Here is a 27,496-nt window from a genome sequence, read left to right on the forward strand (position 1 = left end):
CAAAGCTTGAACACTGCAGACTATTGATATATGCTGCTAGCTGTGGTTTCTGGGAAAGCAGAGAAATCTGAAGAATTTTTCCAGTTTCCAGTGGAATTTTTATGCCTATCACAGTCCATTTCCCCAGCAAACAGAGAAAATCTGAACTTGCTTTGACTTCTATTAAATTCTTCACATATTTCATGATGCACCGTGGCTTTATTTTTTGCTTTCTGAGCTCCTATCTTGGAAAGACGCCTCAGATTTTTTCACGGCAACCATGGAAAGCATTTACCCTTTTAAGCTCCCCACTTTCCACTGCACAGAAAATAAATCCAAAAGTACCAGGGCAGCCAAAGTCATTTGTCAGGGTAAATGGAAACTGTAAATTCATGTTAAACGGAATGCAATGGAAACCAATTGGAATACTCCTCCTCTTCTAGTCTCCAGGTTTGGCAGGAAAGTCAAATGTTTGGTTGCTCCCTTTATTCCTTATATAAAAGTCGCTAGACCCAGGAAGGGACAACAGACTTGGATGCTTCTGAAGGTTCAGGGGAAGCTCACTGCATATCGCTCGCTGTCTGGGGGGAAACGTGGATAATGCTCATTCAGGTTAGCAACAGTGCTGCACGGAAGCCACCCTCTCGGGTGCACTGACTGGAGATTAGATCTCTTAGTGCGGAGTAAATTCAGTCATTTCACAAACATACCTGTTTCAACAAGTTCATTGTTTAACCCAGCACATGGCCGATTCTGTTAACAGGCTTGTCTACTGTAACAGGCTGGCCTCCTGTTGGTATCAGTGCAATATATGTTGATTATTTACATGGACTAAGCAGCCAGGGTTTTACCATTCGGACCATTTACTATGTCAGGAGTGACCAAAAACTTACTGATCCTCTGAGCTGCATACAACAATCTTCAGAAGTTTGAGGCCAGGGTGCGCCTGTTGGGGCTTCAGCCCCACTCCTGCTGAAGCCCAAAGCCCTGGCAGGTGTGCCCTGTGGAGCTGAAGGCCTGAGACCTCTCTCCTCACTGGGAAGAAGCTCCTACCCCACCACAAGTTCCCAAGATCCCCCTTCCACCACCTCTCCGTGCAGTCTGGTAGGTGGAGAATTGGGGGTGGTGGGGGCCCTCAAGCCACACTTCAATGGTAAAAGAGCCATAATTTGGCCACCCCTGTACTATGTCGGATATAATTAAAATGAGTGAGTTTCCACACCTTAAAGTAAATACACACACACACACACTCACACACACAGAATGAGGTGGTGTCAGCTTATTTCAGTGTTTGAACTGGGGGTGCAAGGAATTTCATTTAACAGCAAGGGAGGCTAACAAGGGGTTGGGAATGAAAGTTCAAGAGCAATGAATTAAGCAGACAGACACTTAGTACAATGCAGTCTACTGAATTTGTACAGAAAATGTTTGCCACATGAGAAAAATGGAAGGAAAGGTTACCTGTTCATTGTTGCCACTCGACCTCACAAGTGAAGAAAAAAATACCTGAGAATTTTGTATCCCTTCCAACAAACGGAACTTTTTCTAAATTTAACACCCTTGCCCTGACCAGAAATCCAAGTCCCTGAAGCCGTCATGGGTATTTAAACCAAACACTGAAATACGGAAAATATGAGTAATCCTATTTGGAAAGAGTAAAACCCAGCCCGCAGAGGATTAAATTTAAACAGCTAGTTCAATAGCTCTGTAACAACAATGTTTTCCAAATGGCAGGATGAAAAGATACAAAATTCTGGATTCATTCGTCTTCAGATGTTCGTTAAAAAGATATATATCCTCATAACTCCAATTTCTGCAACTCTTATCTTTCTTAACGAGCTATCTCAGTCAGGATGATCAGAATACTTACCAGCTTTGGAACGTAAACTGGTTGACATCTTTTTCTGGCAAACTCAGTCACGATATTCAGTCACTTCAAAACCCCTCAAGCATTATTCTGTTATAAACCGCACTGAAAATCTTTGACATTTTGGGCTACATAATTAAAGGGCTTCAATCTTTTGTGTCCCTTTGTGCCCACAAGTCCTGTATCCCAGGTTAAAATGACTGTGCATTCATATTCAGGGTATGGCTACACTTGCACTTCAAAACGCTGCCGAGGCGCTCTCTTCCAGCGCTGCACGTACTCCACATCCTCTACGGGTGTAGCTTGCAGCACTGGGAGCCGCGCTCCCAGCGCTGCGGCACTGTTTACATTGAGGCTGTACAGCGCTGTATCTTGCAGCGCTCAGGGGGGTGTTTTTTTCACACCCGAGTGCGAAAGTTGCAGCGCGGTAAAGCGCCAGTGTAGCCATGGCCTTAGAGAGCTCTGAAAGCCTGTTTCCATGTTGAGTCACATCACTGTTCTTTCGCACATCCCTGGGATACCCAGGACTTGTTAGCAGCACTCCTCAATTCACTTTGAACCCTGCCCCAAACAATTATTCAAACCTCAGCCTTGCCCCTCACCCTCCCCACCCCCACCCCCCCACAAAAAAAGAGGAAGATCCAGGAAAACAGTAGCAGAGACTGTTAAAAACCTATTGAAGCAGGAACGTTCAATGCTGTGATTTGCTGAATTCTCTCGTTGTAGGAATAACGTTCACGATAAAATGAATGTGATGGATCCCAAACACCTCAAGTACATTGTGAAACATAGTGCCCCATATTGTACATCCCTCTATTATTACTTTATTCCTTAAAGGCTGCTGACTTTTCCCAACCCAGCCAATAGCGTGTTTTGTTTCTTTGTTATCACATCTCTATTTTAATAGAGGAGGTTTTTAACCCCTCAACACAGGTTTCTATTTCTTATTCACAAGCATTACATAGAAATAATATTGTTGGTTTTCTTTTGAAATTGCACTAAAACAAAATCCCAAGTGGCTGCTTCCCCATGTACCTTACTACCTCTGCATGATTATAGTGCCTAAATATGTTATGGTACTGGAGAGGCACAGAAGGAAATCATAGAAATGTAGGGCTGGAAGGGACCTCAATAGGTCATTTAGTCCAGGTTTGCTTTCATGGCAGACTACAGCAGTCACTAACCTGATAACTTGGGTTTTAAAACCCAGGTTTCTAATCCAAACCACAACCTCTCTTTAAAAGACTATTTTGCAGTGCACCCAGAAGCTGTAAAACTGTGACCAACACTGTACTGCAAACCACCAACTAATGGATTTGAAGTAGCACTTTCCAATGAAGTAATATAAATTAGAATGCTGATTGTTGCCAAACTTTTGTTAGTTTTGCAGATGTAATGCTGAATGGAATTCTCTCACTTCCCTCCCCGATCACAGACAAAAAATAAAAAAGGGGTGACTTAACTTTCAGTTTTGTTTTTATCTAAATGTGAACTTTTTCCTCCCAAAGGCAATCTTTGGCAGCCTGCTCTTGTTGTCAATTGGGTCTCTGGATCATTAGCCTCATAACAAATGGTGGCAGTTGGAAAAGAGACAGACCTTTTGTGCCTGCAGTGGTATTCCAAGCTTTCAGCTCTTGGCTCCATGAAGTCTGATTTAGCAGCACTGCTGGGAGCTATTAGTTTACGAAAGAACCAGCACGCCCACCCAAGCACAGTAGACTGCAAGGGGCTCCTCTTACACTGATGCCATGTGCCTTTCATTCTGCCTGGAGGAGTTTGAAAGGTTGTGGTTTCACTTAGTACAGGAAGCCAATCAAAAACCAGAATGGCCAGGGGAGAGAAGAGTGGAGGTCAGACAAAGAATGGCCGGATTTCAGCCATGCTGTAGTGTTGGAACCTGCAAAGATAGTAGTTGATGCACAACTTATCGGAAGTGTTTACCTCCCACCAACTAGTAACTTAAGATGTAAATTCCAGCATCTCCTTCATTTGTTCTTCCCTTCACACTGCCCTTCACTCCTAATTTTCCTTCCTTCTTGGTGTCTCTCCTGCACATTTTCAGGATCTGTTCTCTTTCCTTCCTTTTCCATCCTGTTTCTCTCCTTTGTGAAGTTCTTCTCTTCCTTCCCCATGTTTCATCATCACCGTAAATTCTACCCTCAACTCCCCGGCTATTCCTTAGACATACAGAACCCCATCCCAAAATAAGTTCATTCTACTCCCTTCATCCTCGACACATTTACGCCAAGTTCAGCTACCTCCCAGTACCCTTCACTCCCTGCCTCAAACACTCATTGCATCTCCAAAAGCATACACCTCAATCAATAAACCAAAGGAGGGAGGGAGGGACCCATGAGGCTGTTCCTCTGCAGCCTGCCAGCCCAGCCTGCTCGAATCTTTGTGGGGGAGCATGAAGAAAGAGTGGGAAAAGGAAGGAACTGGGGAAAAGTATGGCTGACTGCTTGCTTGTTCAAACAGAGCCATTACTGATAGGCAGTGGCAGCCCGCATCATTGCTCCTTCTCGGACAATGTCGGGCTGCGCCATGAAGAGTCAACAGCTTTTGGGCAGCACTGCTTGGGCTAGTGATGCAGCAGTGACCCGGGCGTCATGGCTCAGAGCAAACGTAACCAGGAGCCACAGGCGGCTCTATAAGTACAAAAGGCCAATTTTTAAAGGTATTTAGGAACCTAAAAATGCAGATAAGCACCTAGTGGGATCTTCAAGAGCAACTATCGTATAGATCATAAGCCGGTTCGTTTATAAGCCAACCTCTCCCACCCGGCCCCCTCAAGATGGGATAAGTAAAAATGGAAAATTATTATAACCCGTTCATAAGCCGACCCTATAATTCAGGGGTCAGCAAACTTTGGTTCCCGGGCCATTAGAATAAGCTGCTGGTGGGCGGAGATGGTTTGTTTACCTTAAGCGTCTGCAGGCACGGAGGTAAACCTAAGTAAATGAAGTGTCCCATCACACCAGCTGCTTACCCTGACAGGCCAGGACAGCAACTGGTTGGGAAATTTTTTGTGGGAGAGAAACAGAGTCAGGGGAATAACCCCTGTGATCACTCCCCACATGACCCCACCCCAGCCCAGGACAGCCCCACTCTCCCCATCCCATCCCTTCCCACCTTATCTGGGGAGGATGTCTCTGGCCTGGCTGGAGCTGCTCCGGCAGACTGGGCAGCACAGCCACAGCCTGCTCCAATGGGCCAGACCAGGTGGCTCGGCTGCAGCATGTTCCAGTGGGCTGGGAGGCATGGCCACAGCCTGCTCTGGGGGGCAGGGCCAAGTGGCACGGCTGCAGCCTACCAGCCCTGGAGCTGCAGCTGCTTCGGAGGCTGGGGCAAGAGCAGCGTGGCCCACCTCTTCCCTTCTGGCTCTGCTGGCTGTGCTGCCTCTCCTTGCTCCCTCTGCTGGGGGGACGGGCTGTGTCCCACCTCTCCCTCTCTATACCCATTCACAAGTCGACTCTCTTCTCCGGTGCTTCCCTTTTCAACTAAAAAAATTCGGCTTATGAACAAGTATATATGGTACTTGTATCTTGGCAGTCAGCTCAGATCCAGTCTGGCTCTCACTACCCACTAGCTTCAGTGTTTGGGTTGCAAACACAGCAAAGAATCGTTTTGCACACAACGCACAACCTGTGGAACTCCTTGCCAGGGGATGCTGTGAAGGCCAAGACTATAACATGATTCAAAAAAAGAGCTACATAAGTTCATGGAGGATAGGTCCATCAACGGCTATTAGCCAGGGTGTCCCTAGCCTCTGTTTGCCAGAAGCTGGGAATGGGCAACAGGGGATGGATCACTTGATGATTACCTGTTCTGTTTGTTCCCTCTGGGGCACCTGGCATTGGTCTCTGTTGGAAGACAGGATACTGGGCTAGATGGACCTTTGGTCTGACCCAGTGTGGCCACTCTGATGTTCTAAATCCTGCCCAGCAAAGTTATTTTTTCCTGATTCCGTACTGTTTTAGGAGACAATGTGGTCTAGTAGAGAGAGCATCGGACTGGGATTTGAGAGACCTGGTTTCTCCTCTCAGCTCTGGCACTGACCTGCTGGCTGACCTTGTGCAAGTCATTGCCTCACTCTGTGCCTGAGTTTCCCCATCTGTAAAATGTCAGTAATGACACTGACTTCCTTTGTCAAGCACTTTACCATCTGCTAAAGAAAAACGTGGTATTATTATTCTATCATGGATAAACTCACCTCAGGACAAAATGTATGCCAAGCCTAAGGACCTAAAGTTAGGCTCCAAAATCCATACTTAGGAAACTAAAGAAAAGACAGCCTGATTTTGCAAAGGTGCCCCAAGCAGCAGCAGCAGCCCTTCACTTTGCTTAGTACCTCTGAAAATTGGGCCACTGAAATTTGTAAACCCCTAAATATGGATTTAGGAGCCCAACTTCCAGGCCAATGGGTTTGAAAATCTTGACCTTCATCTTTTGTCACAAATGAAGCTTTCTTCCAGCACCATGACATATGTCAAGAGGAGGGTCACGATTACAAGTTTCTAGGAACAATGTTAGCATTCCTACAAGTTTGGTGAGAAGTGCTTCTCCCAGGGGAGCTCTTGGATTGCTATGCTGAGCGAAAAGAGTCTACACTCTTTTAAAATTCACAGATAAAAAACTGTTATGATGGGACTGACGATCATCTGAAGAGTTCTGTGTAAGATGGCAAGTTTGTCTCTCACTCTAACAGAAGCTGGTCCAATAAAAGATATTACCTCCCCCACCTTTGCCTCTAGAATTTAATAAACAATTCTGTTGAGGAGACACAAGAAAGATATCAACTCCAGCTCACTCCCTCAGCTGTGAATAGGAGGAAAAAGCAGAAAAAAAAGAACTATTTAAGTCACTAAAGTAAGCAGATATGACTGAACACTCACACAATGGTAGATCTGCTATGCAGCATGGGGCCATTTTTATAGATAACTTTTCAGAGTAAAATTGCAACTTAAGTTAACACCTTAAATTCACAGTGAATAGTGCTACTGTATTTATTGCATTGAACAAACATATTATGCACTGTAATTTCCCTTACATGTTATGTTAGGTCTCAAAAACTAATATTAAGCCAGTGTCATTGGAGAAACATCTGAAATCAAGTGTAAGCTGACAGAACACACCAACCCACCTTCCGTTACAAACGTAAGAACTACACCAGGGGTAGGCAACCTATCGCTCGCATGCCAAAGGTGGCACGCAAGCTGATTTTCAGTGGCACTCACACTGCTCGGGTCCTGGCCACTGGTCCAGGGCGCTTTGCATTTTAATTTAATTTTAATCTTAAACATTTTTTAAAACCTTATTTACTTTACATACAACAATAGTTTAGTTATATATTATAGACTTATAGAAAGAGACCTTCTAAAAATGTTAAAATGTATTAGTGGCACATGAAACCTTAAATTAGAGTGAATAAATGAAGACTCAGCACAGCACTTCTGAAAGGTTGCCGACCCCTGAACTATACCAATGCTAACAATCAATAGCTACCTAAAAAGCCTGGATCCAGTTCAAATAGCGAAGTGCAGTGAGCATCAGCAAAGCCCCAACCCTGGCATTTTTCAGTGTAAATCTGTGTGTTTTGGCTTTGCTTATTCCTGACAGTGGATTAAACTGACCTATCTATTTTAGAGTTTTATACTGCTGCCCACCACCCTGGTCGCTGAGCACCTAGCCACATCAAATAAATAGTGACTCCCTAGGAGTTATCAGTAAATATAAAGGAATAAATCAATCATACTCAAAGCCTTTAAAAGTTACTTTCCATCAAAAATACCTCACTGCCCCCACTGCCATGAATATGTCCATCACAGAAATGCATGTTTTCTAATGAAAAGCACAGGGTTTTATACTCAACATTACAATGAAGAACTAATTAGTAACTTACTTTAACATCATAATACAAGGTGACTAGACTCATCAGCCCCTATATTTTTTTAAAAGAAGCCAAAGTGGACTGCTCCCACCCAGCACTGCTTGACTGAAAGCTTCCTACAGAAATGTAAATATAGTGCTCAAGAGGATGTTAGGCCTTGTCTACACCACAAAGTTGCAGCGCTGGTGAGGGAGTTATAGCGCTGCAACTTAGGAGGTGTACACATCTGCAGGGCATCATCAGAGCTGCAACTGCCTGTTTGCAGCGCTGGCCGTACACCCGTTGAAACTCGGGTGTAGAGGATCCAGCGCTGGTGATCCAGCGCTGGTCATCAGGTGTAAACACTCACCAGCGTTTTTCTTGACCTCCGTGGAATAAACAGGTATCCCAGCATACCAGAGGAAGCCTCTCTGGTAATCAAGCAGGTCTCCTTCCCCGCGGTTTGCAGGGGGGTTCGGGGAACGCGAGAGCAAACCGCAGGGAAGCAGGTCTCCTTCCCCGCGGTTTGCTCTCGCGTTCCCCTAACCCCCGTGCAAGCAGATCTCCTTCCCTGCGGTTTGCAGGGGGGTTCGGGGAACGCGACAGCACACCGCGGGGAAGGAGATCTGCTTGCACGGGGGTTCAAAAAACACCGGAGCAAAACACAGGGAAGGAGACCTGCTTGCAGGGGAGTTCGGGGAACACCGGAGCAAACCGCTGGGAAGGAGACCTGCTTGCACGGGGGTTCGGGGAACGTGAGAACAAACCGCGGGGAAGGAGACCTGCTTGGGAGGGGGGGTGTTCGGGGAACACTGGAGCAAACAGCGGGGAAGGAGACCTGCTTCCCGTGGTTTGCTCTCGCGTTACCCTAACCCCCCTTGAAGCCGCCCAACAGCGCTGCAGTGTGGCCACATCTAACACCACTTGCAGCGCTGGTTGCTGTAAGTGTGACCACTCTGCAGCGCTGGCCCTATACAGCTGTACTAATACAGCTGTAACAACCAGCGCTGCAAAATTGTAGATGTAGACATATCCTCAGTTTGACAAATAAACTAACAAAAAAACCCCCACAAATCATGAATTATCCTGTATCTTCAAACAAGATTGTTTGAATTGTGACCTGCAGTTTTCATATGTTTTTATTCTTTTAGGTACAAGTACCTCTCTCAGTTGGATTCCCCTCAGATTAAATTATTGGCTCCTAAGCCTGCAAAGATGTATGTACATGCTTCTTTTCACACACTGAGAACAGTCATTCTGATTTCAAGTGTTTAGACTGTAAATGCTTATTGTTATCTGTCTGCATAGTGCCTCAGCCAGTAGGGCTCAGACCATGGCCTGCAGGTACTACTGCAATACCAATAAATAATACACAAACAGGCCTTTAAGAGGACCATTCAGAGAGTAGAATGTTCATTTACATTTAAAAAAAAAATTGCTGAATTACAACATCACACTACTGTAGATCAGAGGACGTCTACTGAGGCTTTATGTTTAGTTTAAACAGTCTGTCAAAAGTTTGTGCAGGGATTCAAGTTAATCAGGGTTTGCCTACAACACAGTTTCATGGCAGATTCCAATAGGCCAATTCACAAAACAACCATTTAAAAAATGCAGTCTTTTTCAATGTAATCATTAAGTTAAATAAATCAGAATTGGCCAAGGAAGACAGCAAAAAAAAGTAAATTCTAAAGTACAACATTCTCAGTAACATGCAGGGTCTGTCATTAAGAGTCCTGTGAAGTAGGCATATCTGTCCTATATTCAGTGACCCACAAACAGTTTTTGAAATGGCTGGTTTGATCTGACAGCTTTGCTGCCCAACCAGAATAAACACAGCTGAAACATACATTTATTTTTTGTTCATTTTATTAATCTTGTGTCCAGCCGACACCTACGCTAAGATGAAGCTGTGTTTAATTGCATGTGATTCCACTTGGGGTCCATTTTACCCAGGTAAAATAGCACATTAGATGTCTTTTCTTAACTTTTACCAGCTGTGTTTTTCTGACTACCCTGAGCATCTCCACCTGTTTCCACAGATGGTGCAGCTGCAGTTAAAGGCAAACACCTGGCCTTTCATATCCATACCTTGTGCTTTAAAAGAAGATTAGAGTTACAACAGCTCCCCACACCACTGACCTCGTTAAAGCCATATCAGCATTTTGACTGTGAATCCTACTTGGGCACTTAAAATGTTGGCCATTTCAAACACCACTGATCTGAAATTTGGCACATAGATTTTTATACTGAACAAGGGTCACTTACATTTGCTTAGCTTTTGACTGACAGTTCAACAAAAACAATGAAGTCCTTGGAGTCTCACGTGGTCGGGTTTTTTTTGCCAACCCCAAACTTTAAATTAAAAAAAAAAATACACAAATGTAATGTACCAAGATCCATTAATCATCAATAAGAAAATGTTTCTAAATGGCCAACATATTAAATTTGAAAGTCAGACATAAAAAAAATGTTCTTGACCTGGACAGCTGTTGAGTGTCAGGTGAGCATAGAGGAGAAGAAACAGGTTGAAACTCAGTCCAGATGAGACTGAGTTAATGTTGGAAGCAACTGGAAGAGACAGCAAGCGTATTTTCACTATCTTTGATTGAGGGTGAGACGCCATCATTTGTGACGCATGTGTGTAATCTGGAGGTTGGGTTGGTACACAAATGATCATACAGCAGCAATGTCCAGGAAGGCATTTTACCACCTGCATCTGGCTAGATGATTGTAAATGCTTCTTTTGGATGTGGATCTGCCACTGTTACCCTTGTCTTTGTCACCTCAGAATTGCTACCTGGAGTTAACACTTTAAATCAATCCAGAAACTTAAGCTAGTGCAGAAAGCAGCAGCCAGCCTATTAAGTGATGCTTCCAGGTGACAGTGCATGACACTCCATGATCTGCACTGGCTGCCAGTTAGTTCTCAGACTGAAGATGAAGTGTTAGTTTTGATCAATAAAGCCCTAAATGGCTCTCTCCTCCAGCTATACTGCCACATGCAAATCAGCAGAGGCACAACAGCTGGACCCCAATAACTTAAAAGAGATGAGTCTGGCATTAGAGCATTCTTCAAAGGGGCCCTCAGTTCTGGAAAAAGCTCCCCTGTGTCTAAGGGCTTGTCTACATCAGAAAGTTGCAGCGCTGGTGAGGGAGTTACAGCACTGCAACTTAGGAGGTGTACACATCTGCAGGGCACCACCAGCGCTGCAACTCCCTGTTTGCAGCGCTGGCCGTACTCCCGTTTTGTCTCGGGTGTAGAGGATCCAGCGCTGGTGATCCAGCGCTGGTAATCAAGTATAGACACTTACCAGCGCTTTTCTTGACCTCCGTGGAATAAGCAGGTATCCCAGCATACCTGAGGAAGCCTCTGGTAATCAAGCTGGTCTCCTTCCCCAGCTTGCTCTCGCGTTCCCCGAACCCCGAGCAAGCAGGTCTCCTTCCCTGAGGTTTGCTGGGTGGTTCCGGGAACGCGAGAGCAAACCGCGGCGAAGCTGGTCTCCTTCCCCGGTTTGCTATCGCGTTCCTCGAACAAGCAGGTCTCCTTCCCTACGGTTTGCAGGGTGGTTCCGGGAACGCGAGAGCAAACCGCGGCGAAGCTGGTCTCCTTCCCCGGTTTGCTATCGCGTTCCCCGAACAAGCAGGTCTCCTTCCCTGCGGTTTGCAGGGTGGTTCGGGGAACGCGAGAGCAAACCGCGGCGAAGCTGGTCTCCTTCCCCGGTTTGCTCTCTCGTTCCCCGAACCCCCGAGCAAGCAGGTCTCCTTCCCTGCGGTTTGCAGGGGGGTTCGGGGAACGCGAGAGCAAACCGCGGCGAAGCTGGTCTCCTTCCCCGGTTTGCTCTCTCGTTCCCCGAACCCCGAGCAAGCAGGTCTCCTTCCCTGCGGTTTGCAGGGTGGTTCGGGGAACGCGAGAGCAAACCACGGCGAAGCTGGTCTCCTTTCCCAGTTTGCTCTCGCGTTCCCCGAACCCCCCTTGAAGCCGCCCAACAGCGCTGCAGTGTGGCCACATCTAACACCACTTGCAGCGCTGGTTGCTGTAAGTGTGGCCACTCTGCAGCGCTGGCCCTATACAGCTGTACTAATACAGCTGTAACAACCAGCGCTGCAAAATTTTAGATGTAGACATGGCCTAAAATAGCCCAGGACTGCTAGCCTTCAGCGCACATTGTGAGACGCGCGACAAAACAGGATGGGTTTTGACTGGGGGTAGATGTGCAGAAAGGAGGGGAGTTTTGGTGATTTACATTTTATTTGTTTTTGTAATTTATGGCAGAGGCACCTAAAGCCTTGGATAGGCTTGTTTAATTTGTTTATAAATCTAGAGAAAATGTCAAAGGTCTGTCCACTGTAACAAAGGAGTACTGCCATTTTCATTATTTCATATGTTGGGCAATTACGCCCGGGTACAATTTGGTCTTGCAGCCTAGATAATAAAATAGTTCAAAAAGAACCTAAACAGTCCAAATTCTTATTACAACAAAAACACTGTCCAATAAATCTGATTGCCACATGTATTGCTACTTCTACCATCACCACCACCATGACCACTCCCCGTACGTTTCCACAGAAGCAAGTGGGATGTTCATACTACGACTGCAGACATGGTGAAGAATGTGCAGTGAAAAGACACTGCGCACATATATACAGGGATGAGTTCTCTCAGCCTGCCCAACCCAAATGTGGAAAAGATGAGCTGAAGGGCATTTCCCAAGTGAGATGAACCTTTACTTGAATTTAAGTTTTATGAAACCAGATCAGATGCAATAAACTTACATTATAAGTGGGATAAAGTTTTGCGGTGGCCAATGCTATGTTTAGGTGTAAAGAGGACAACCATGATATTCTGGCAGAGAATATCATTTCAAAAGAAGCTTGAGGGGTCATCATACAGAAGATCTCTATGCAAATGAAAGCTATTTGCCTGGCTGATTTGCTTGCTGTCATGTCTAGAAAAACTCTGAACTCTTTCCCTAAGGTTTAGATTTCAAAAAGTGATTAGTGAAGGCCAGAAGGAATCTCTGAGAAGGGACTCCTGAATGATGATAATTGCTGGAGATGCCATTTGCAGAGACAACCCACAAATCTGTTCCATGGGTCCAAAAGTCAAACATAATTGAACTGATACTTATAAAAGCTCCGCTCAACTCGAGTCACATTTCCAAAACTCTGCACTGCTCAGCCTCCTGGATACTAAAACCTCTCCCTTACCTAAGCCGATTTACAATGGGTCTCAGTAGCCTAGAGGATTTTATCATGAAAATGGAAGAGTGCTGCTTGCCCAACCCACGTGAAATGGATAATCTCAACTGGATAATCCTGTTTTAATGAAGAAATAGCAGAGAATTTCATGAAGTGCAGAGATTTTCATGAAAGACCTGCAAGACCTCTCCTTTATGGCCCTTTCTCACTAAGGCTGCAATACAAACCTCCAGAGTGTATTTTGTATAAGACTATTACGAGTTATGTAATGAAACACAGGGCCAAAGGTACATGATTCTCTTCTCTGTATACAAAATATTTTGAAGCCTGTAAAATCACAAGCAGCGCAAACTTCCCTTGCATCCTCCACCACAAAAACAACAACACAACACATGCATATCACTCTTCCATCAATATGCCTCACCTCTTACTTGGAGAGGCTCACTTCTAGTAGCCTGAGAGCCCAGTCTCCATGGTCTATTTAATCTCTGGCATCTCTGCTGAGTCTGCCAAAAAGGGACCAACTGTGATACGGACACCTGTCTGCTAGGGATGGACTGAAACCAACAACTCATTTCACACAGGCCAACAAACAGCTGTCAGATGGTAATAACTTTGTTAATGCCAACCTGGGCTGCAGTCAATCGAGAAAGGCACCATACACCATTGCTAAACTGCTAAGCAATCTAGCCTCTGTAAGCTTTGATAGCCGAGCAGTCTGTTGCATTTAAAAGCCATAGATTTCAACAAATTTAACTTTGTAACCCCTGTGCTATATTCAATGGATATAAATCCACTCAATATATATGTATTTAAAAAACCCTTTGTTCTTATAACAAGAACACTAAAGCAGACCACACTGAAGCAACAGTTCACAATGGTCTCAGCACAATCGCTCCTTCCTTCAAACGTAAACACACAACTGGTGAGAATAAACAGTGGTTTTCTGGGCTGACAGAACAAGCAGTGTTGGGGGGATAATTCCTGTGCTGTACCAGTGACTGGAATTACCAAGGCTTTGCCAGCAGCTTAATGAGATGGAAACTCATGTTCCCAATGCCAGGATGTGTTTGCTGGGGTATAAGCTACTTGGATGCCCTGCATATTGTACTGCTCTGTTATAAAACAGGTGCAAAAAGCACTGATGCACCCCATTTGCGGATGGTGCAGTCATCCTGGTAAATGTAGCCAGTTGGAAAGTTCTGGTATGTAGATTCAAAATACTGGCATGCTAAGCTCATGAAGACAGAAAGGCGGTTCCATATCCTAATCATCCCAGCCACTGTTTACTTCCAATAGTTACCCTACGATGGAGCATTGCAGTTACTGATAAATAGGCTACTTCTAAAAAAGACTCTGTATATTATATATTCCTCTTCACAGATCCACACTCACCTTCCAGCCATTGCTACTTTCCTTAGCCATGTCCCCAGTGACAAACAGGAGGCAGGTGTTTTCACTGAGGCACATGACCCCAAGCTAGGTTTAACTGCTTTTTAATGGTTCCTGCTCCATGCATCTCTGAAAGTGAGAATGTAACAGTTTCATGAAGGTGGTGGAGGTTTTGAGCACATTGTGGAACACAAACTAGACAGTTAACCAGCTTAAAGAGTAAAGGATGGTGTCGGAAGGTCAACAGCTCTCACAGGTAAAGTAATCTGAATGGCAAACATGGCGGGTGGCAGGAGCTCATAAGAATTTCTGGCTAAAATTTGCTACTTTAAACCATTACATTAAGAAGGACTTGATTAAAGTAAGATGTTCTTTAAAGCAAAGAAAAGAAAATGGAGATAAGACTTTCATCCAACTTGGACTAAGCTGGAATGAAGATGGTTCTGCCATTTGAGGCAAATCCTGATATTAATTCTATTTTGTTCTGGACAGAGTATTCCTCTTTGCTTCCTGCCTAAACTGTTATGTAGTGTTGTGTGCTATGAAACAATTACTGTAATTAACCCCAGAGGTGGCTGGATTTCAAATTTAGTGGTGGGTGCAGAAGAGTTTCCCGGACAAGAGCTTACACTCTTTAGGATCCTTTTGGATGAAAAGATGCTCTATAAAACAATCCTTATTGTTTGCTCCAAGACCCCCGCAGCTTGTCTGTACAAAGCAGTTAATGCTGCCTGAAACTGCCATCATCTCAACACTAAAACTGGCAAACGGGAGGGTGGCACATGCTGAATGTGTTAGTCTGTGTGTCAGAATAGCATGTGGCAGCCTCAGGCAGAAGCAGCTTTGGTACAAAGAGGTTCAGCTTGATCTAAATCTGTTTGTTGAACTGATGCCTCTGCAACTCCCCACTTCCAGCACACACAAATTGATTAACATTCAGTTATGATTATCATAATGTTTCCACTGGAAATGTTTGATACATACACAAAATACACCTTTACTGACTTTGTATTACCATTAGGTGTCTTCAGAAATATTACAATTATCAGGAGAAAGGTTACATTTACACAAATCAATAGTTGTATTGTATTTGGCTTTGGATCATATATAGGACTTAATGGATTTTATCACAGCTAAGGAAGTTGCTTGAGGAGCAGATGAAAGTTACAGAAGGAAAAGTATTGCTGAGAGTGTGTTGCAACCACTTACCAATTTCTCCTAACACTCAGCACTTTGAAATATCTGAAGGCACAAGAACAAATTCCTTCTGGGGGTTAAGCACCTGAAATCCCCCTTTGAGCTCCTGCCTTTTAGTTAGCATGCATAGAACATTTTGCAGCTGAAAATTAAATGTCCAAAATATTGAGCCTTAAGACACCAATTTTGTAATGGAAATGACAATTGACAATAAGGGTGCCATTGGGCACCGCAGTAATACCATTGTTTCCTCTTAGCTGGAAGCAGGTCCCTAACACAAAGTTAGTTATTTACAGCCATGATTTAGTCCCTATCAGCTTCTTCAAACCATATGCCAAGTCCAGAGCCATGCTAGGAATAAGATACTGCATCTCAGTCTGCAATATCCTGTCCACTACATGCAACTTCCATTTCAATAATACCAAAGATGATAGTCTAAATAAGAGCAGTTTATAGTTAAAGCCAACATGAGAGCCTGAGACAGCCTGAGCCTGTTTCCCATTCAAGTTCACACGAGTGAAATCTTACTAGATTCACCAGACCCAAGAGAAAACAGCCAGAGATAACAAATATAACATGAAAAATTATCACCAGCAAGAGTGATCTCACAGAGTACCAGGATCAAGAACAAAGCAAGGTCCTGCAGGGCTACAGAAAGCCAGCCAGATAAAAGTGCATTCCAATTTACCCTTCCTCATAACATACAGGAAAAGAAAACTAACCACCCTGTGGGTCTCCCCATCTGGTTGTGCTAGAGGTGACAGCATAAGGGCTGCTTCTCTTTCCAAAACTTTCTCCTCAGAGCTTCCCCCACCTTCACCACTACAAACATTTTGGAGACTTAAAATTAATATCAGACTAAAAACCCCTTTAAACTGTTTTGTCCAAGTATTTCCAAAGCTTTTTGACAGGGGAAAAGAGGACAAATCCTGCAGCCATTGATTCAGCTCATAGCAAAGAGAAAGCAGGGCTCGAAAAACCCAAACCTTCTCTCTTCCCTTCCCCTGCTGTTTTGGAGTCCATGGGCCCTGTTGTGTTCTGATTGTTATGTAAAACAGGTCCCTGTTTCTCCTGGGGCCCGCTCAGAGCTTGCTTGTAAACAGAGCCTGCTGAATGAATAGATGTTCAGTTTACAAAAGATCCTTTGCTTAAAGCAAATTTGCCTCTCAACACATGGCCAAATTCTCACACAATAAATTAACTATTTGGCAGCCACCAAACCTTTGCTGGAGCCAAACCAATTAAGACTTTAATGTGATCCCAATTTCCTATTTCTGAGACAGGGTGGAACCGGAGAGAAGGCGAGAGGTGTGTGTTAAGTAAATCCCCTCTTAGTTTATAAATCTTTGCCAATCATCCCAGATAAACCTGTCAGCCAGTTCTGAGATCTGTATCACACTAACCTTCTCGAATGGAGGGCTATGGGAAATCGCACATGGTATTCAGTGTGTCTGCCTCCCAACATGTGTTTTTCATATTTCGGCAATTCAATCATTTAAAAAATATTTACTGAGCTTTGTCTTTAATTAAAAAAATATGTCCACAGATAAGACAAGCTTAGCACAAGTTATTGTTTCTGAGCTAGAAATGTCATACATCGGAGTGATGTCACAAGATAAACCCAGTCCCCTGCCTGAGTATGGCCAATCAGGGAGCCAAACACCTTGAACACTTTTTCCATCCCCTAACAAAAACCCTATAGAGTCCCGAATATCCAACAGTCTCTTGGTCCCCCACAAAGCTATGGGTAAGTGGGAGGGAAGATCCTGGCTGCAGACTTGAAAGGCTGCTGGCTGGATTCCTAGAACAGAGGAGCCAGGATGGTGGTGGAAATCCTGGGACCCACTGGGCTCCATGGTGTTTTAGCATTCAGAATCAGCTAAATCACTCCACACCCTGGCTCTTGGGCTCCTCACACGAGTGTGCGCACACACAATTTACTCAGACATTGCTTTATTGAAACTCCTTATATCTGAAGCCACGACTGCTTTAAGACAACAAGAAGTTCTGTATAAGCGTATCGGATAATCTAGTTTGCAGTGTAGCCACAAAGACTACTGAAGATTTGGTATCAAGAAACAGCCATTGGAGTACATTCTCCTTGAAAGGTCCGTGTAACCTTTATTAGCATTAAAGAGGTATGGCCTCAGGGAAAGAAGAGCCCACATGTCTTTTAAGCATCTCTGTCTTTGAACAGTATCTAACCAAGAGGCTGATATCTCTGAGGAATTTTGGCAACAAGAGTCAGTGGGGTCAGAGTCCTAAATCTAGGAAATACGTATTGTTTCTTAAATTACGTCTTAATACCAGATAACATAAGATATGGATCACTGAATATCTTAAGAAATACAGTAACGCACTCATTGCTGTTGGAACAAGCTCTATGGAAAACCCACAGCTTCTCCAAGGCTGCAATGCAGGAATCCAGCATTTCGTATCTGATAGGACTGTGTACGAGCATGGTGCGGTGGTAGTGCCTGGGCCCAGACTCTGGAAGGTGGGACTGGAGTTCTGCCAGCTCAGCACGCTAGCCACACCTCAACCTTTAGTCATGCAGCAGCTCTGCCTCTGAAAATTATACAGCCTGCTTTGAGCTTGACAAGAGGGGAGCTCAGGGCCCCTTTGGTAACCTAAAGATCTGGCATGGGGAGGAAGGCCAGTTGGCTACCCCCAGAAGATGACCTAAGGAGAAAAAAAGCCACCAGTTGCCTCCCAAGACTCCTGTAAAGTGTCCACTGTTGGATGAGGTGCTCTATAAAACTTGTTGTTACATCATGATGGAAGCATGCTGTTAAAGCATCAATAGGAATAGCAATAAATGTTTCATGTGGCTCATTACAGGGAATCACATGGTGTGGGGAGCAGAGGCTCTCCCAATGTCACTTTCCTCACAGGACCATTCCTCTTTCCATCACAAGAGTTCCAGAGCCCTGAGATCAGTCTCTTCCCCTACCCCAACAACAAGCAGGCCCCACATCAGAGATGGCAACATTTTGGGCGGGGTGGAGGAGGGCAGAAAAGGCTGCAGAAAAGTGTCATATTATGAAGTTGTCCATTGTCTAGCTGGGAGCGTAGATTATCCCAGAATGTCCTGCTCAGCATCCCAGGCCCTGCTACTGCTGTACATGGGGGACAGCAGGGTGAGATCCACCTCAAGATCTGCACCTAGATGTTATAGTAATGAGTGCATTAGAAATGGCTGGGCAAACACATACAAGAGCCACACTGGCCCCAGGTAATATATTTGGAGGCACTTGCTATTACAGCAACAGAGTCCCCAGATACCAGGAGAAGGGGAGACATTAGAGACAGTAGAACTAGCCCTTTATTGGGGGTTTTTATTGATTTAACAAAGACCAGCTTAGATGGTCTTTAAAAGCGGCAGCAGGATTTATCTACAGCACTGTTTTAAATTAATGGAACATCAGGTACATATCTGCTTGATACAGTTCCTTCTGAGATGATCAATAGAAAAATGGCTAATATTAACATTTTAAATTGCCAGCTAGTTTTGAAACCTGGCACCCCAATTAGATTATTTTTTGGGTGGAATGAGATGTTTCAAACAGTGTTATTATGTCCTTGTTCAGCTCCAGTCAGGCCAGCAGCACATGATTTAAAGCATCCTTACAACCAGAAGGGTGAGGGCTATTTTCAAATGAAGTCTCAAATTTTCCAGAATGCTGTACATTCAAGGGAAAAGCTGCATGAAGACTCTGAACCCCCAAAGGATGCAGGGTTCTCTGCCCACTGATCTCGTGTCTCTGCTTGTAACTTAAAGGCTGATTTATAGAACAAAGTTCAGCTGAAGAATAAATCATTACTTGTAGCAGTTAGTGCTTCTCTTTCCATATGGATGGGCTTTTTACTGGGGAGGAGGAGGGGGAATTTTAGCACTAATGAAAGGTGCAGCCTTGACAATCCTGCAGACTGATGTTTATATAGACAACAGAACAGATATCAGATGGTATCTTCCGTGTTTAATTAGACAGGCTTCAGGTGTGGGGAAGAGAAGACAGAAATAGGGACAATTTTCTGCCACAGACTCTCTTTCATTGATACTTTCCACAGGAGATAAGGACAAACCTTGGAAAAATAGTTTTAAACTGCCTGGAAGAGTTTCAGGTGAATCACTTATCTGGGTTGAAGCACTGGATCCATAACTTTCCGTACCAGAGGATTCGTGGCGCCAGATTTCCTTTTCACTTACAGCAGTTTTATGCCATGCTAACTCCACAGATGGACTCATTCCTGATTTACACCAGCAGAAGTGAAAGCAGAACGCCTTTTTTCCTTCTTTTTTTAATTTTAGAGACTTAGTGTAAAAACTGAGCTAGTTGTGAGACTTGGTTAAAATAATAACGGGGGTCTCAAGTTCAGTGACTTTTCATTTCAACATTGCTCCAAAGCGAATCAGTTCATGAGTTCTACCTCATATATGTGCTGTTTTCCATCCGCTGCTCGGAAAAGTCACACACCATACTCAAGAAAATGCTTCTCTTGTTCAGCCAGTTCAAAAGATTCAGGGCCCACTTCTGATCTTACCTACTCTGGTATAAGGGAAGAGTAACTCTACTAAAGCCAATGAATTTACCCCAGGGTAATAGCAAGGTCAAGTCCCTAAAAGATAAGTTTTAATTTCTGAGCATCAGAGCTGTCCTCACTATCATACCAGAAAGGAATATGCAAGTGAAGGCGAGTATCTATTTTAAAGTAATCTGAAATTTTCCCTATTTCAAACACCCGGGGTCACCTGCATTCCCACTTGTATTCTGAACTATCAGCTTCATAGAGAACATTTAAGGATTCCTCCACAGTACTTTATCAATGCAGCCAGCAAATTTGTTCATTAACGTAATGAAAACATTAGCCAAATAACCAAGTCAATGTATATATTTGGAATTACTGACATTATATGCCCACTCCTGTTGACTTGCTTTCTAAATATCAAAGACAAAATGCAAAGGTCCTTGGACAAACACTATACTTCACTGTGCAGTAAGCGTTGGCATCAAGCTCCTTTGTGTTCAGCTGCTGCCCATATGGTTAACAATAACTGATACCCCACACGATTTTTTTTGCCTGCTTTTTATCTACTTACATGGTCTCCATCATCATAATATCTGAGCACCTCACAAAAATTGGTACTTCTATCCTAACAGAACCTCCGAGAAATAGGTGACCATTACTCTTCCTATTTTATGGATGGGGAACCAAGGCATGAAGAGGCAAAAGGTATGTCTACACAGCAATCCAGAGATTTAATTGCTGCTTGTGTAGACATAGCTGAGCTAGGTTTGATCATCCAGATCATTGCTACTTCTAGTAACAACGGCAGTGTAGCTGCGACAGCAGCAGGGGCTAACCTCCTGAGTACAACCCTGCCCAGGATACTGGGTACAAACTTGAATGGCTCATGGCCATGCTACCACTGGCTGTGCTGCTGCAGCTTCACTGCTACTGCTGCTAGACCTAGCTTTGATCTCCTGATTGCAGTGTAGCCTAGAAGTACCCAAAAGGCTCTGATCCAGTCAAGCATTTACCCATTGACATCAAAGTGGCTACTCTCACGCTTGAAGTTACCTACATGCTCTGCTGGATCAAAGCCTGATTTCAATGGGAGTCAGGTGTTTACATACCTTTGAGGATCCAAGCCTAAGTGACTTACCAAGGTCACACAGAAAATTTGTAGCAGAGGCAGAAGTTGAACGCAGGTCTCCAGAGTCCCACACTAGTGCATTAACCACAGGAACCATCCTTCCCTCCCCGCTTGAATAGCTTTTCTGAGTAGGGTATTAAGAGATTGTCTTTTCACCTGGTGCTTGGTCCTGTACCAGTATGGATTCCTGTCAGTGCCTGCATCACTGACTGCAGAGTCATTCTGCACCACAAACAGGTCACAATGGAACTTTTTGCAAGTTATTTTTGCAAGACGCATCCAAGCTGAAGAGCACTTTTTCATATCCTGCAAATGTGTGTGACATGTAACTATATGATCTAACTCATGTTATTATAACATGACCTCTCTACTAGAGTTTACTTCTCTCAGCAGCCATCTTGGCAATATGGTGTGTTGAGTGTGCACGGTTTGACACGAAAATATTTTTAACTGGGTTGATTGCATAATACTCTCACTCCTACCACATCTCAGTACATTTTTCCACCACACAACAAGGATTTATCCATCCTCTGTAGTTTCTTTCATTTGGCAATTCCTTCAGTAACCAGGCATACAGCTCTTCTGGCTGTTTCTACATTACTGCTAGCATCTGTCTATGTTGGATTCCCTTTCAGGCCAACACATTTCATTTTAAAATGCTCTCTCATTTTCTTTGAGCCTTGGGATGCACTTTCACCGGTTGCCTTGCTTCACTGAACTCAACATGTCAACACAGACACACTCAGGCCACAGTGAATTTAGCAAATACCAATCCTATTCCATAGTTACACAAAGGCATCACTATGTGATCTCTCTCTCTTCCTGCACCTTACTACTCAGCCCACTGTTGCTTGAAATCAATTCTGAACACACAGGTTTATCCATAAATTAACAAATGCTGCACATGTAAGAAAAGATGAGAGGAATGAATGGGAGGCTATTATGGCTATACACACACATTAACCATCTATTCCACTCATTGGCAGCAGTAATGTACTTCCCTGCAGCCCTGCCAACTTTACAGCTTTCAAAGAAAAGGATTCCAACTCTTCCTAGAAGGAGACCTCCTGTTTCGGTAAAGTTTGTTAAAATGGAGCTCAAGTTAATCACCTTCATATCCCCAATGGAGCACTCTGTAGGCTGCTATACAGCAACACTGGAGTGCTCCGTTACACACACATGATTCTGTTTCTAGTTCATCTGGCTGTATGTCTGATAGGAATGTGTAAACGTGCCAGTTAGTAGGTTTACCAGGATTTTGCGGTGAAGAACTATTACTGTCAGAGTGCAAAACAAAGACTCCTACATTCTGACCTTTCACTTTGATCTGCAATCCAGTTCTATTCTGTTCAATTCATTTTACACAGATATACAGTTGCTTTACCAGCCCAGAGAGATGTAAAACACATTTGCACCCAACAACAGAGAGTACTTGATCATGGAGTATTTACAAACTACAGAATAATACCAAGTTGCTACAGATAAAAAATGTTGCTTTATGGGGACAATTACCACTTTTCAGTTTAAAATGTCATTTAATACAGGGTTAAAGCAACCACCCTGACCAGCTTAAGATAAGTAGTTTCACGTTTTAACATTCCCTCTAAACTCATGCAGTGTAATGAAGATGCGTGGGCTAGCGGAGATAGGTGTGGTCTAGTGATCCAAGCACAAGATGCTACTCTGATACTGACTTCCTCTGCAGCCAGGCATTGGTGACAACCCTTGTCTCTATTTCCCCATCTGTGAAAAGGGAAGGATACCTGAAGTAATTCATAAGAGGGTTCTAAAGGATTAGTTAATATTTACTGAACTTTGAAAATGGGAAGTACTTCATACAGGGCCTAACTACACTAGAAAGTTTTGTCATTTTAACTATACCAGTATAGTTAAAGCAGTACAACAGTACTAGTATGGACAGAGTTATACCAGTATAGCTTATTTTGGCTCAGAAGTGGAATAAGCTACACTAATATATGGCACACCACATGTAGACAGTCTTATTCTGGAATCAGAGTGTCCACATGAGAAGTTATTCCAGTATAGCTATATCAGCTTAACTATACTGGTATAACAGTCAAAAAAAATCACCCTCCCAACCAACATATTATAGTGGTACTTTTCTAGTCTAGACAGCCCTAAGCATTTGACAGCTTCATTCACAAGCGAACACGTTTAGTCATATTAATTTTTAAATGAGGTTAATATGACATTGCTCAATTTCTTGGAGTAAGATCTAGCTGAGTTGCAGAAAAACTTACATTTGTTATGAAAACAATGTCCCAGACAAAAACTGTACAATCTTCAGGTATCCATAAAACATTTCCTTTCAAAAAAGAACTGAAAAGATTTTGCTAAAAATTAAGAATATACTTTTGTAAGTTCTGAAGGCAAGTAGAGAGAATCAAGCTTTTTAAGACCAATGGGCCCAATCCTGCACCTAATGCCTTCTGGGTGAACCCATATGTCTACAAAAGCCTCACTGAAGTCAATAACTCCACATGGATGTAATGGTCTCCTGCACATGGCCAAAAGCTAGACTGAACCCAGAATGATGAGCATGCTATCTTAACAACACTTGAAATCATCGTGGTCTCACAAGGGGTGAAATATACCCCAGTGGAAAACGCCAATTAAACCCTTGCACTTGTTCACTGTCCAGAGGTGAATTTTACCCTATGGGCCGATCCTGCCCTCACTGAAGTAAATGGAAATCTTGCCACTGACTTCAATGGGAACAAGAATTGGCCCCAAAATATCCTGAGATATCTGAGTTGCAGACTTCCTTTCTCCAGGCCAGACTAACAGCCATCGACTGCAACCACGACAAAAAGAGGCCCATTCCAAGCCCGCACTCGTTCCCTCAGATCTCTCTCAAAAATGCTGCTTTGGAGATTAATGCTTCTCATGCTAGTCTGAGCCAAGAAGTAGTTTCTTTTTAAGTTTCCACAAAACTGAATGCACTGAGGTTTTTAGTGTTTTTGTTTTTTTAAAATATCCTTTGAAGGAAAAAATTAAGACTTTGGGGCTTTCAAGTTTTCCAAGGATTTAACCCACAATAAAGGCAATGGAATTTGATATTTTTGAAGAGATTTGGTGCACAAATAGAAGTTAGATGAGATCAATGACAGAACAGAAGAACACTAGCCAGGGTGATGGAGAAAGCGGGTTTGGACATCTGGAGGGGATGTGGCAGAGATGCTTAGCAAAAGCATTCACAGCTGCCATCACCCAGTTTCCAATACACCTTGATCACACCTAATGCTAAGGTACACTGACTCCAGAGGAAGAGTGCATCCCACATCCACCACATCTTGGAGTGCCCAACCTGCTCAGGCTTCAGACCAATATCTACTCCCATAACACAATCTCCCAGACCTTGTTGAAGCAGGCAGCCCTGCAGCAAATGCACTTCCTTTCCCATCTCCCTGCAAAAATGAACAAACTGTAAACGCAGTGAGGAGTAACATTAATTTACACACTGTTTTCTGCTGCCATTCCTTCTCAACAAAGCAAGCACCAGCTGCCCAGCCAGTGTGGTTATTAAGGGCAACCCAGGGGGCTGACACTAAACAAGCCCAAGGTAGAATGGATCCAGATCCACCTTCCAACCATGGCGAACTGTACATTGGCGCACAGCTTTAAGGGCTGCTTCCAACAGCAGCTCATTCTCTAGCACCCCCTTTGCCCCCACACACACAGAGAGAGAGAGAGAGGGGAGTGAAATGGGCAGGCATTGACTAGATTGTTCTCAAACATCAATTCACGGATCCCAATGGAAGGGGCAGTGGGAAGAAGTGGGCCCGGGGGTAGGCAAGACAGGAGGATGGGGATCAGAATTAATGAGGGGAGCAGGGGATGGGGACCAAGGGGGAAGGGGAATGCTGGTGAGAAGCACAGGGAAGGTGGTGGGAATGGATCACGGAATGGGGATGTAGGTGAGGGATCAGGGGAAGGGAAGCGAAGCATGAAAAGAAATAGGTGAGGTGAGGGCACAAGGATCTGGGATAAGAGTTCAGAGAGATCAGGAATGAGGAAATGCTGTGAGAGGAACAGGGACTGGGGCCCTGGGGGCAGGATATGGCTACAGGATGGGTGAGGGACTCAGAGATCGGGGCCATGGGGGCAAGGCGGTGGGATATGGATGGGGGCAGGGATCAGAGACAAGCTAGGAGCAGGGTGGCAAGATGGGGCAGGGGAATGGGTGAGGGGCTCAGGGATCGAGGCCCTGGGGACAGAGTGGTGGGATACAGATGGAGGATGAGCACAAGGATCGGGGAGCTAGGGGCGGGGGATGGGTGAGGGGCTCAGGGATCGGGGCCATGGGGACAGGGCGATGGGATACGGATGGGGATGAGCGCAGGGATGGGGGAGCTAGGGGCAGGGGATGAGTGAGGGGCTCAGGGATCGGGGCCATGGGAGCAGGGCAGTGGGATACGGACGGGGATGAGCGCAGGGATCGGGGAGCGAGGGATGGGTGAGGGGATCAGGGCCATAGGGGCCATGGGGACAAGGCGGTAGGATACGGACGGGGATGTGCGCAGGGATCGGGGAGCTAGGGAAGGGGGATGGGTGAGGGGAGCAGGGATCGGGGAGCTAGGGGCGGGGGATGGAGTCAGGGGTGGGAGAGGGGCGATGGGGACAGGGCGGTGGGATACGGACGGGGATGTGCGCAGGGATCGGGGAGCTAGGGGCGGGGGATGGAGTCAGGGGTGGGAGAGGGGCGATGGGGACAGGGCGGTGGGATACGGACGGGGATGAGCGCAGGGACCGGGGAGCTAGGGGCGGGAGATGGGTGAGGGGCTCAGGGATCGGGGCCATGGGAGCAGGGCGGTGGGATTCGGACGGGGATGGGTGCAGGGATCGGGGAGCGAGGGATGGGTGAGGGGATCAGGGCCATGGGGACAGGGCGGTGGGATACGGACGGGGATGAGCGCAGGGATCGGGGAGCTAGGGGCGGGGGATGGGTGAGGGGCGCAGGGATCGGGGAGTTAGGGGCGGGGGATGGGTGAGGGGCGCAGGGATCGGGGAGCTAGGGGCGGGGGATGGGTGAGGGGCGCAGGGATCGGGGCCATGGGGACAGGGCGGTGGGATACGGACGGGGATGTACGCAGGGATCGGGGAGCTAGGGGCGGGGGATGGGGGCAGGGCAGGGGTGGGACAGGGCGGCGGGACAGGACCGCGGGGTGGGAGAGGGGCCGGGGCGGCGGGGGCCGCGATGGGGTCGGGGGACGCTGTTAGGGAGGAGAGCGGACCCGGCGCCTGCCCAGCCCAGCCCAGGAAGCGGCTCTTACACTGGAAGGCTCCCGGGATCCCCACCATGGCCGGGCCGCTCTTTGTTCCGGCTGCGAGGCGGCCGCGCCGGACACCGGGACGGCACAGGAGACTGGCGGCTACTCCAGGCAGCCAGCGCCGCGCTAGGCAGGCCCCGCGCAGGCCCCGCCCCTCCGAGCTGGCCCCGCCCCCGGAGTCTCGAGCCCCGCCCCTATCGGAGCGCTTCCGTCAGCGCGCACGGAGCGAAGCTCGTTGCCTCTCCTTTGCAAGCCCTGATTGGTCCCCGTGGGCAGCGTGGGGGAGCCGTTTGGTTGTGAGTGGCGCGAGGGGTCCGGGTGCTGAGCGTCTGGGGGGCAAGGGCGGCGGATGCTGGAGGCTCAGGGGGCGGGGGGCGCTGGGGTTTCGGGTGGGGGAGGAGCGGGGGATGCTGGGGCGGGGGATACTGGAGGCTCAGGGGGCGGGGGCGCTGGGGTTTCGGGTGGGGGAGGAGCTGGGGATGCTGGAGGCTCAGGGGGCGGGAGGAGCTGGGGATTTGTATGGGCAGCGACGTGGCATCATTTGGAATCCAGTGGGGGTGAGCTCTGGGTTGGTGGGATCCAGTCACTGCAAGAGCTGCCACTGTCAGCACGAGCCCACTGCAATCTTCCCACATTTTCTCTGTGTGCCAAGTCAAAGCAGATTCTCTCCAGACTCCAGTACTTAACATCCCTCACCCCTGGAGCTTCTTTGCCCTGAATTTCCGTTTCCTGTCCCAAAACACACAGGAGCTAGAGCTGTTTAAAAAGGTGGGGGGGTATTAATGCGAAAGAAATTCCCTCTTTGCTCCCTTTTCTCACTCACACTTTCCTTGGGGTTTTACATAGCTCGCTCCAATGCCAGTCTATTTAAAAATTCACCCCAGTACAGAAAGCAGGCCTGGACAATTTTGTCTTGGACGGTGAATGTATTAGAAAGCTATGAATAAGGAAAAACAGGGACTTAGAATGGAAAGACTTGGCAGCCTTAACTCAGAGTGCTGCTAGGGCTCCAGCTGTAATGACAGGTATATAATAACCCT

At 45.8% G+C, this 27,496-nt stretch overlaps 1 protein-coding gene across 4 annotated transcripts in view; it reads right to left on the reverse strand.

The window, feature by feature from the left end:
* Window positions 1-26,580, reverse strand: part of CBFA2T2 (CBFA2/RUNX1 partner transcriptional co-repressor 2) — a 108,700-nt gene extending 82,120 nt beyond the window's left edge. For 2 of the 4 annotated variants that reach the window (XM_030533003.1, XM_030533008.1), the window contains exon 1: window positions 26,460-26,580. In XM_030533003.1, coding sequence (XP_030388863.1) covers window positions 26,460-26,487 — 28 coding nt within the window. In that variant the 5' untranslated portion in view covers window positions 26,488-26,580. The remainder of the gene's footprint in view (window positions 1-26,459) is intronic. The other 2 variants (XM_030533002.1, XM_030533005.1) reach the window with 2 other exon arrangements.
* Window positions 26,581-27,496: the final 916 nt, after the last annotated feature.

The sequence above is a fragment of the Gopherus evgoodei genome, chromosome 14, assembly GCF_007399415.2.
Source record: "Gopherus evgoodei ecotype Sinaloan lineage chromosome 14, rGopEvg1_v1.p, whole genome shotgun sequence".
In the NCBI taxonomy this organism is placed as follows: Eukaryota; Metazoa; Chordata; order Testudines; family Testudinidae; genus Gopherus; species Gopherus evgoodei.